At 46.5% G+C, this 11,642-nt stretch overlaps 1 protein-coding gene across 2 annotated transcripts in view; it reads left to right on the forward strand.

Moving 5' to 3' along the window:
- Positions 1-11,642, forward strand: part of R3HDM2 (R3H domain containing 2) — a 44,422-nt gene that overhangs the window by 19,676 nt on the left and 13,104 nt on the right. For both annotated transcript variants that reach the window (XM_007467676.1, XM_007467677.1), the window contains exons 11-14: positions 1,281-1,513; positions 3,805-3,971; positions 10,480-10,722; positions 11,272-11,398. In XM_007467676.1, the coding sequence (XP_007467738.1) occupies positions 1,281-1,513; positions 3,805-3,971; positions 10,480-10,722; positions 11,272-11,398 (770 nt within the window). The remainder of the gene's footprint in view (positions 1-1,280; positions 1,514-3,804; positions 3,972-10,479; positions 10,723-11,271; positions 11,399-11,642) is intronic.

An 11,642-nucleotide genomic window follows, 5' to 3' on the forward strand; every position in this document is an offset into this window, starting at 1 on the left:
TTCCCTACAGTACCTTTGGAATAGATATTCTAATAAAGAAAGGTATTTTCTTTCACATTAGTCCCTTAAGAAAAATACCTTTCTTTAGTAGAATGACTCTGAGCCTAATGTCTTGGAAGCTACCGGGGTTGGGATAGGGTTTTCTATTTGCTTTGGGTGGGATGGTGGTGGAAAGGAGGGAACCCAAGCTACTATGATTGTTGCTCAGTTGCCCCCCAGTATACATACCAAAATCTTTATAATTGTCATTTGGTTTTCGTAGGTCATTAGTTGTTGGAGGGTGGGGGATCTGAAAGGAAAATTCCTGGTTCTTGGTTGCTTATTGATTAAGAAGCAGTAAGAGTTCAACAAGACTTAGGGTTTTCAGGCTAGCCTCATATATCTTGAGGAGTACAGCTGTTTAGAATCACAAACAGTGATTTTAGCATCAGGATAACCCTGATGTTGCCAGAGTAAAGTAAGAGAGGATGAATCACTTTTCTCAATAGCCTTGTGCCTTGCCTAGGGCAATAGGGTTATTAATATGGAAGCAACTAGGCACAGTCAGCCCCCTGCTCTTTGCCATCCTGACTCCTAAGGGCATGTTTGCTTGATCTTGCTGAGGATGTCAGCCTTTAGAGACCCTGGAACCAATTGTTCTCAGATACTAACACAAAACTTCCACAAAACAGGTTGGGTTGATTCCAGACTCTTAGACCGAGTTTTCTTTTTATCAGACTGAGTGCCCCTTTAGTCCACTATACTCTTCTTCCCAATCCTGAAAAAGTGACCGTAAGCAGCACCTCTGCTGGCTCAGATATGTGTTATATGGAAGACCTATTGTAGGATTTATCCATGTCATTGGCTACTCCTGCCTTCCAGCAATAGTAACTTCTAGGAGTCGTTTTGTTTTAAGAACTCTCAGAAGGAACTGGTACCCCTCTGCTCCCCACTATTTACTGCATGTGTGGGATCCCTGAAGGGCCAGGGGAAGTGACCACAGCCAATCTCAGCATCATGTACGTGGTTTCCCGTCCACCTCTGGTCTGATGTATTGAATTAGTTGCCAGTTCACTGTCTTCCAGATTTGCCTCTGTGCTCTTTGTTACTGTACTGGATCTTGTTGTGTCTGCTCCCATCAAGTCTTGGTTGGCCAGCCAACTAACAAGAAGTTAGTGTCCATCCTCCCCCAACCCTCACCCCTCCTTTGTCACTGAGAGAATAGAAATGAACTCTCTCGTAGCCCTTCTGCTGAAGTGGTAGGTGAGGGGTGCTCTGACAACTGCGGTCTCTGCATGCAGGGGGAACCGTGAGGGGCTGAGCCGCACCTCAAGCAGCCGCCAGAGCAGCACAGACAGCGAACTCAAATCCCTGGAGCCACGGCCTTGGAGCAGCACGGACTCTGATGGCTCTGTCCGGAGCATGCGGCCCCCTGTCACCAAAGCCAGCAGCTTCAGTGGAATCTCTATCCTCACCCGGGGTGACAGCATCGGGAGCAGTAAAGGTGGCAGTGCAGGAAGGATCTCCAGGCCAGGTAACACAGCTTCTCTCCTTCCATCATTTCTTGCTTATCTTCTGCAAAACGTCACTGATATTTCCTTTTAACAAAACACTAACACAGCCAGATGACGGGAAATTTGATTTCTTGGATCCATTGTCCTTTTGAGTCCCTTCTCTGATTTTCTTTCAAACCTTCTTTCCTAATAGAAAAAAAACTGATTGGGATTAGGTTATTTTATCTGATTTCTGACCGAGGTGGGACATCCCTATCAACCCAGGTTCAGGTTATGTACTAAAATGAGGATGAAGGCTGCTTTCATTCTGTGGCCCCTGAGTTTATAAAGAGGGTTTGTAGAGCAGAGAGAACCTTAGAGTTTGTAATACTGTAATTAACTGGTAGCAGCAATAGGCTAGAACTTTAAGAGACACTGCTGCAGTTGCTTCTCTGGAGCCCAGTCACTGAGAAGGAGCATATGTTCCACATGCCAGCCTGGTAACCACCCTTCAGCTCTCCTGAGCTCCTGTGTAACCTTCTCCATATATTTCTGCTGTGCTCTTAGCAGAGGAGTATTTAGTTCTTTTTACCCAGCGAGCCTCTATTTCACCATCCTTCTGCCTCTGAAGAATTGCTTGACTTTCGTCCTAGAAGTTCTGTAGGTCTTGTTCTCAAAAGACATCAGTAGTGGTAAAGATTTTGCCTCTGTTAGGTTTCTGTTGCCCTTCTCTGTTACCTCCTTTCTAACCCCACTGCCTCTGCCTTTATCCATGCTGGTTTCTCTGCTTTATCCTCAGCCCTTTTTTTTTTCGGGGTTGGGGGCAGGGCACACTGTGCGGCTTGCAGGGATCTTAGTTCCCTGACCAGGGATTGAACCTGGGCCCTTGGCAGTGAAAGCGTGGAGTCCTAACCACTGGACCGCCAGGGAGTTCCCTATCCTCAGCCCTTTTTAGAGCCAGTTTACCAATCTAAAACATAGATCTAACCATGTCAGTCCTCTCTTAAAAATATTCATGTTTCTGCATAATAAAATCCAAATTACTTAGTGTAGCATAACTTCCTGACTCCAGTTGCCATCTCAGTCTCATTTCCAGATGTCCATCCTCCTCTGATCCTCCAACCATTTCTTTTTATTTATTTATATATTTATTTATTTATTATTTTTGGCTGCATGTCAGGTCTTAGCTGCAGCACACAGGATCTTTCGTTGTGGCATGCGGGCTTCTCTCTAGTTCTGGTGTGCGGGCTTCTCTAGTTCTGGTGCATGGGCTCCAGAGCACATGGGCTCTGTAGTTGTGGCACACGGCCTCTCTAGTTGTGGTGCACGGGCTCAGTAGTTGTGGCACATGGGTTTAGTTGCCCTGCGGCATGTGGGATCTTAGTTCCCCAACCAGGGATCAAACGCGCGTTCCCTGCATTGGAAGGCGGATTCTTACCACTGGACCACCAGGGGAGTTCCCAACCATTTCTTGAATATGGCATTAGCTTTGTCTCCTCTTGGTCTGACAGGCCTTCTATTCATCCTTCAAACCCATCACTCCTGCCATGTCCTCTTTAAATTCTTCCCTCTAATCCTCCCAAGAGTTATGCTTCCTCATCTTTGCTTTCATACAACTTTATTCATATCACTGATGCATCGCTTACCAAATTTAATCGTCGTGTGGATGTCCATCTCTTGTCGGAAGATCCTGTGCTGCTCAAGGGCAAGGACTGCGTTCCCTTTACCTTTGTGTCCTCAATCCATCATACAATGCCTGCACATAGTAGATATTCAGTAAAAGTATTTTGTGTAAATGCATACATGACTTGGAGAGCCTGGAAATGAGGAAAATAGTTGGATGAACGTGTGTGGGGCTGTGTGCACAAGCATGTGCTTGAAGGTTGTCTTCAGCAAGTTTTATGAGATGCTGCAAGTTGAGAAGAAATCAAAGAGAAGACAAGTTTCTTAAGGGACTAGGAATCTATATTTTCCCAGGAAGCAAACATTCATGTTTTCAGCTGTCTAATCATGATGGACAGATTCTAGGCACTCCAGGGAAGGTACCTCAGCAGCTTCACATTTTGTTTATTTCCAGAACCAAACATTGACAGTCAAGGTGGTTACTGGCCCCAGGGAGTAGAAACCTGCTAAGATGAGGACTCCCGTCAGCAGGACTGTTGAAATGCATCTGTGCTCATGCATGGATCTCCCCAAGACAGTGGGGGAGTGGACAGAAGAGGGATGACAAGGAAAACAGCAAGGAAAGAGGAAAGCCCTCTCCCCTCCCCCAGGGGAGGGTATGTTCATGGCTTGTGCTTACAACTCTTGCTGGGTCTCCTCTTTGCCTTAGGTATGGCGCTAGGTGCCCCAGAAGTGTGCAGCCAGGTCACCTCATCCCAGTCTGTCCGGGGCCTTCTCCCTTGTACTGCCCAGCAGCAGCAGCCGCAACAGCAACTTCCTGCTCTCCCACCCACGCCTCAGCAGCAGCCACCCTTGAATAATCACATGATCTCACAGGTGAGTCACCACTCGGTGCCAGAGCCCCCTCCGCTCTGATTCAAGCAAGCTCTGGAGGTACAGTCATGTCTCTTGTGCTGTGGGTGGCAGGAAAGATCTGTTTTTGGAGATATGCCACTCCCTCCCCCACCTCTTGTATGTGAGTTGTGGGGAGAGAAGAGGAAGGGCAGAGGTTTGGCCAAAGTGTTCTTAGTAGCGTCACCCTGGGAGTTGTTTTGCTTGATATTTCCTTCTCTTCCTCCTGAGAACTGTCAGTGAGACCTTCTACCCTATTCCACATTTCTACGGTACTCCGTCTCCCTCTATCCTGTGTAATTAGCAAAGCGATTTTGCTCCCTATATCCATACATGGAGCTTGAAAACATCACAGCTCCTACCATAGTCTAGCTGAGTGTATTCATATGGCTGTTGACCCATAAACAAATATTTATATGTTGGGGTTTGGGGGAAAGGAAATAGCACTCATTAAAGCCCCTGCCATAAAGCACAAAACCCCCCAATGTTGTCTTTGTGTCCTGAGAGAAAGAGCTCTCTCTTTCTCCTTCTGTTGCTGGCCTGTTAGATGTTGGTACCAACTAGGCTTTAAGTTTTGCTTCTGTGGAGACCATGCAAGTCATCAGCATAAGAATCAGATCCTATTCTAAGCTGGAACCTCCTCGGTGTTTTAGGTTTAAAGTCTCCTTAATACTCTGAGGAGAGATATGCTGAGATCTTCACTTACTCTTTTCTTCCATGAATAGAGGTCTTCATGAATAGAGCCTATACTTTATCCTGAAGTATTCTCTGGTAGTCAGGAAGCCAATATGTCCATATTCTTTTTTGCTGCACTTTAAGTTCTCATTTCACCTCCCAGGCTCCCTCATCTCTCTGCTCAGTTAGTCCAGCCTGGCCTCAGATATATCTCTTCCATAGGTACAAGAAGCAAGTCCTAAGCCCTGATACCCCAGGGACTGGAAACTAGAGTGGTAGCACCCCAGAATGGCCCATTACTACCCCATTCATGCATTGGGAAATGAAGCTAAAATAAAGAACAGTGAAGATCTAGGAAACTCTGCTTTGTGGCTTAACGTAACACACATGCCGATCATTCCAAGTCCTTCATCTCAGTCCCTAAATCAGTTTCTCTGTAGTCCTGACTTTCTTTCTTATTCTACCACCATCTGTCTACCACCTCATTAAGTCTCATTCACATTAGCTTAACTCGCTCCATACTGAAGCATAGCGTGTGTGTGTGCTTTTTTCCCTGTCTGTGTCTTAATTCAGACCTGTGAGTAAACTCTGAACTTCTCCCTCCAGCCATCCCCTACTGTTGCTGTGTGTGTGCCTCACTTTTTTAAGGTTCCAGTATTTTTTTGAGTTTTCTAAAATGTGTGTATTTTAATACAGTTCTGTTCCCTTTTCTCCCTCTTAGTCTTCCATCTGTCTCCTGCTTCCATCCATATCTAGAAACAGACAGCAAGAGTGGGAGGGGGATAAAGAGATAAGTAAAGAGACTAACCAGTGGGGACTGAAAAGCTTTTAGATAGAATGTTCAGGTAACCGGCCCTAAATCCCAAACTTTTACTCAGATTCTGTCCCTGCTTCTGAATCATGAGGGTCAGTGGGTGAGTTCTTGGTATTGATTGATCGTCCACAGGCAGTACAGTGCTAGGTTAGGTCCTATAGACTGGGGACAGGGGAACATTATTTGATACACAGATCTCAGAAATTTATTCTTGCAATTAATTGTGATCACAAATGCCAAACTAAAAAATATTATGCTTGGTTAAGTTTTGGTGTCTCTGAAGCACTTATGGTAGCTGCTAATATAATACCAGCACCACCCCATTATATATAACTCCTTTTCTCTTTATCCCTTTCTTCCTCTTCCTACTGCCTTTTTCTTTCTTCCTTCCTTTCTCTTTTTCCCTGTCTCAGCACTGGTAGCTCTCCAAACTCAAGTTGCTGAGCCCCAGAATACTTACTGTTTAGTTTCTCAAATGGTACATAACAGTGAAGAGATGGAGGAAGTGACCACACACACACATATACTACTGTGCTTACTCTAAAGGTTTTCCTTTTGAAGAAAAACCTTTAGCTCTGTAACAAAAAGCATTTGCTCCAGGCCTGGGGACAGTGCTGGCTAAACTATGCTCTTTCTCTTCTTGGAAGGCCTCTGCCGTCAGAGTAGGCCTCCATATCACATATCAGTAGAACATTTGAAGCCAAGGGGTGAGACTGAGGATTAAAGGACCAGTGGCTACCTTTTGCCCAATTAACTTAGAGTAGAACTCTTGAGAAGGAGTCCGCTGAGCCTCTCCATGGAGTCCAGTCGGGATCCAAGAGCCAGTGATCTAGCCCAGAAGTCACCAGTAGGTGGCAGTCACATCCCTCAGGGCCAGTCTTTGGCTTCCCGTGGTTTTTTGAAGTTCCTTAACTGGTGTTTGAGACTCTCTAAGAAGAGAACTGTAGCTGAGAGTAGTGGTAGAATAACTTAAAAATAGCACTGATACACCTGCTTTTACCACTACCCTTCCTCAGTTGGGAGAGGCCTAACAGAGGAGCATCCTTTCTTCTCTCTTCACTCTTTACTCAGAACTCACAAATGTGAGGAAGAACAGGCAGAGTTGTTTTACCACTTCCCTGTCCCTAAGGCCTCCCCTTGTCCCCCAGAGAATGTGAGGCCTGAAGTATGGCAGGCCCTCCCCCAAGAAAGAAGTGGATTAGGATAATAGAAAATGGGTCTAAAAGTTACCAGCTCATGTAGCTCAAGCTGAGCAGCTTGGCCAGCAGTTATATTTGGAATGCCACTGGCTTACAGAAAATAGGTGTGCCAGGAGAGCCGAGAGCTTATTTTCAAGGCTGTAGCGTTATCTCTCCCACGTCACACAGTGGATTCTCAGTAACTTTTTCCTAGCCAAGATGACTTACATTTTATTTAATGCAGATATCAGGAGTATTCTCCATCTTGGATGTCTTCTGATTCCTGGACTCTCTGCCTCTGGAACTGTTAGTCCCCTCTGTGAAAGCCTGTCCCAGGAGATATGTGACAGGAGAGTATTGATACCTTGGTCCCCCACAACTCTTAATTCTCTACTTTGGAAAGAGGAAGGAGAGTTACACAAACAAAAAGATGTTTATGTAATTTTGTTTGACTTCTTCCTTTACCTCCTCCCTACTGCTAGAGTGGAAAGAACATATGTCAGGCAGAACTAGGTTCCCATCCCTGCTCTGCTGCATTAGCTGTGTGATCCTGGGTGTATGATTTAATTTCTCTGAGCCTTACTATCTTAACTGCAGATACAAGTTATCTTATCTCCGTATAGGATTATTGTGAGGTTGTAATGAGATAATGTATGTAAGTGAGACAATGTATATCAGTGTTATTTCCCCTTCTCTTCATAGCTTCTCCAAAGGCTATGACTGGAGAACCAATGAGGTGATTGAAATAGCTAGAGGGGAAGACGAGAGAGAAAAAAATAACTCCCCATTAGTTGGTTTAGAACACACCATGTTCCTAATAAGCAAGTCCTCCTGCTTGAGGCTAATGAAGGGACTGAAGGAACAAAAGCTAAAACTAGGCTATTTATATTTTATTCTTAAATCCCTCCGTGTTTGCTTATGGGAGCATTTTTCATACTGCCCTCACAGCCTGGAGGAGCATAGAACAATCACTGGAGCAGGAGGAAGTAGGTGTGAACTGGCTTATTTTTCCTTCTCTGCCCTTGGGAGGCTGATGATCCTTGTGAATGAGCACTTCCTTCAGGAAAGCTGTGGTGTGAAATCAGGAGCATGCCTGGGAGAGCTGAGCCAGACCTTGGATGACCCTTCCTACAGAAGCGGGAATCCCTTCTCACTTGGGCATTCAAGGAGGGTTATGCGCCCCAGGAATCCTATGCTCAGGAAAAATGCTTGGGGAAAAAGCTGTGTTTGGGATCAGGCGGCAGACCCTGGCTCTGAGATGCTCACAACAGCTACAGAGTTCTCAGTGGCTAATGGGGCAGAGTGTGCAGTGCGTCTGTACTTATAGGAGAGATTGCTTATTTGTCAGAGATGTGAAAACCACGAGCTATCCTGGACTTGGTCTCCAGTCTGCTCAGAAGCCTTACTTTTCATGTGAAATTTCTTTTATGATTAACCTTGTTGTTCCTTCCCTTTCCCTCCCCATCTCTGCCCCACCCCCACCCCTGCCTATGCCTCTCCCTGTACCTCCCTTTTCTCTTCCCTTTCCACATGTCTCTCTGCTGGTCCACAGCCAGTCCCGGCTCTGCAGCCCTCTCCACAGCCTGTTCAGTTCTCTCCAGGCTCCTGTCCCCAAGTCCTTCTGCCAGTCTCTCCGCCCCAGCAGTACAACATGGTATAAACTCCATTCCCCCTTTTTGTCTTGTCCATGTGTGGCCTGTGTCTGGGCATGTCTGGGTCAGTCTGTGACAACCGTGCAAAACAGTTGTGCTGTTTAGAGGACCATTGTTAGAAGGTATTTCTTCTTGAGGGGCCAGCACAGCTGAACTCTACTTCATTCTGGTGACCTCATAACAGTACTTTAGGCATCAAAAGATGCCTAAATGTAAGACAGAGAAGAACACTGAATTCCCCTGAGTTTCAGGACAGGGAACAAAATCAGATGTTGGTCTAACCTGGGCTCCTCATCCTCTCTACCATGTGCATCCTTCATCTCATCTGCTCCCAGGACATGTCTGAGGAACCCAGTTTATTCTGTACAGAATGATTCTTTAAAAATAAAAACACAGGGACTTCACTGGTGGCACAGTGGTTGAGAGTCCGCCTGCCGATGCGGGGGACACGGGTTCGTGCCCCGGTCCGGGAGGATCCCACGTGCCGCGGAGCGGCTGGGCCCGTGAGCCATGGCCGCTGAGCCTGCGCGTCCGGAGCCTGTGCTCCGCGACGGGGAGAGGCCGCGCGGTGAGAGGCCCGCGTACTGCAAAAAAAGAAAAAAAAAGAGAGAAATGTCAAACCCTCTGAAGATTTGATTTGTCTCATAGTTGATAACTTCTATCATGGTTATAGGAGCCCTGATTTTTTTTAAATTTTGTGTTAATCACACCTGTCAGCTTTTTTACTAGAAACCCCTCTTTCCTCCCATCTCTTATCTCCATTCTGAAAAGTTCTAGAATATGAACCTCAAAATAGTAACTGCAGTCCAGTCCTCCTGTCATCTATTCCTGCCCACTAAGGTAGCAAAATAGCTAAGATCATATCCCTGAAAAGTGAGTGAAACAACAGGAAAGCATTATCTTTTGTTTCTACTAGTTTCATTTGCAAAAGAACTTCTGCTCTGCATGTGTATGTATATGTGTATTTTGATTACTGTCCATGGAGCAAAAAAGATGAGGAAGTTAACAGACTAACCTATCACCATACAAGTGAGGGATGGAACACCCTCACCTCACTCTTTCTGCTTAGAGAAGAGGGCTGAGAGAGAAGGCAATTACAGACTAGCCAGTCAGTCTCTCCCTCCAGCTGGCCACTCACCCTGGCCTCCTTTCAGAGGTGAGAATTGGAAGTGGTTTCTAAAGGGCAGGAGAACTCTAGGGAAGTGTCAGAGAACAGGGGTGGAAATGATTGCAAGAGGGAGTAAGGAGATGAGCAGCAGGCGTTGGGAGCCCACCAGTCTTTCCACTGCATAGGCAGAGCTGGGGAGCCACATGAACCCACCCATAATCCACGCAAGGTGTTATCTGGGTCCTTTATTATAAAAACGAGATTTATGACAATGTAGGGGCCCTTTGTATGGTGGAGGCATGAGGACGACAGGAAATGGAAAGATTTTGTAGGGTTTTTTCCCTACTAATTTGTCCTGTTTTTTTCTATATATAGAAGTTGTGTCATTGCTCCTATCTCCCCAGGACTAATTCTAATAAAGATCATGATCAGAGTGACCATTGTTACCCCATATGTGGTAGGGAGACTGCCTCTGGAGTTGGGCTTCAAACAGCTGTTCAATTCATAGCAATTTAAAACACCCTGTGAGGGCTTCCCTGATGGCTCAGTGGTTAAGAATCTCCCTGCCAATGCAGGGGAACACAGGTTTGAGCCCTGGTCCGGGAAGATCCCACATGCCGCGAAGCAACTAAGCCCATGTGCCACAACTACTGAGCTGCGTGCCACAACTACTGAAGCCCACACACCTAGAGCCCATGGTCTACAACAAGAGAAGCCACTGCAATGAGAAGCCTGTGCACCGCAACAAAGAGTAGCACCCCCCCCCCGCCACAACTAGAGAAGGCCCGCGCGCAGCAATGAAGACGCAACACAGCCAAAAATAAATAAAATAAATAAATTTTTAAAAAAACACTTGTGAAATAAATAAATAAATAAAACACCATATGACAGAGGCTTAGGGCTAAAAAGCGCCTCCTAGGGCACACATGCAGGAGTGTCCCAAATTGGTGTAAGGAAGGAAGGCTGTAGAGAGGGCTACTATTTCTGTCTGTCTGTCTGTGTTAAAGCCAAAGACCTGGGGTTTGATATGACCTCAGTCCTTGGGTCTCCCTCACTCTCTTAACAGACAGATGATCTCAGCAACCCCTTTGGACAAATGAGCCTTAGCCGTCAAGGTTCTACCGAAGCAGCTGACGCATCCTCAGCTCTGTTCCAGCCCCCACTTATCTCCCAGCACCCTCAGCAGACTAGCTTCATCATGGCTTCTACAGGACAGCCCCTCCCTACTTCCAGCTATTCCACCTCTAACCATGCACCACCTACTCAGCAAGTCCTGCCACCCCAGGGCTACATGCAGCCCCCTCAGCAGGTGAGTGGCTTGGGTTCCCAGTTTAAATCACTAATTCAGGGACTTCCCTGGTGGTCCAGTGGTTAAGACTCTGTGCTCCCAATGCAGGGGGCCCGGGTTCGATCCTTGGTTGGGGAACTAGGTCCCACGTGCTGTACCTACAGCCTCCATGCTGCAACTAAAAGACCCACATGTCACAACTAAGACCTGGCGCAGCCAAATAAATAAATAAATAAATATTTTTAAAAAAATAAATCACTAATTCAGTTTGTCCAGTATTATAATCCTTCTTCCTCTAGTTTAGACAAATCAGAGGGGATAACTGTCCCCTACCTACCTCCATTTCCCCACCTTGACTTGAGAATTTTCTTTCTAGTCAGAAGGCCATCTTTCAAATAACACAAGTCCTTCCTGTTCTGTTTCAAACTTGTATACGAATGCTGCAATTGCAGGCCCAAAATAGCTCCATTTACAGATTTCTGGGAATTAACCGTGATGTATTTAATAGTTTGGGGATGTGGGGGCTGAATTTGAGGGACTTCCTGATACATCTGTTTCCTCTTACCATAGATCCAGGTTTCTTACTATCCCCCTGGACAGTATCCTAACTCCAACCAGCAATATCGACCTCTCTCTCACCCGGTGGCCTACAGCCCCCAACGTGGTCAACAGCTGCCTCAGCCATCCCAGCAACCTGGTAAGATGAACCGCTGATGTATGAAGGTAGCAAGTAAGGGAAAGGGGGAGACTGGGAAACAGAATTACCTTCGCTGTTTAAAAAGCAAGAGGGGGGGCTTCCCTGGTGGCGCGGTGGTTGAGAGTCCGCCTGCCGATGCAGGGAACACGGATTCGTGCCCTGGTCCGGGAAGATCCCACATGCCGCGGAGCGGCTGGGCCCGTGAGCCATGGCCGCTGAGCCTGCGCATCCGGAGCCTGTGCTC

This window comes from Lipotes vexillifer, unplaced genomic scaffold (genome assembly GCF_000442215.2).
Source record: "Lipotes vexillifer unplaced genomic scaffold, Lipotes_vexillifer_v1.1 scaffold387, whole genome shotgun sequence".
In the NCBI taxonomy this organism is placed as follows: Eukaryota; Metazoa; Chordata; class Mammalia; order Artiodactyla; family Lipotidae; genus Lipotes; species Lipotes vexillifer.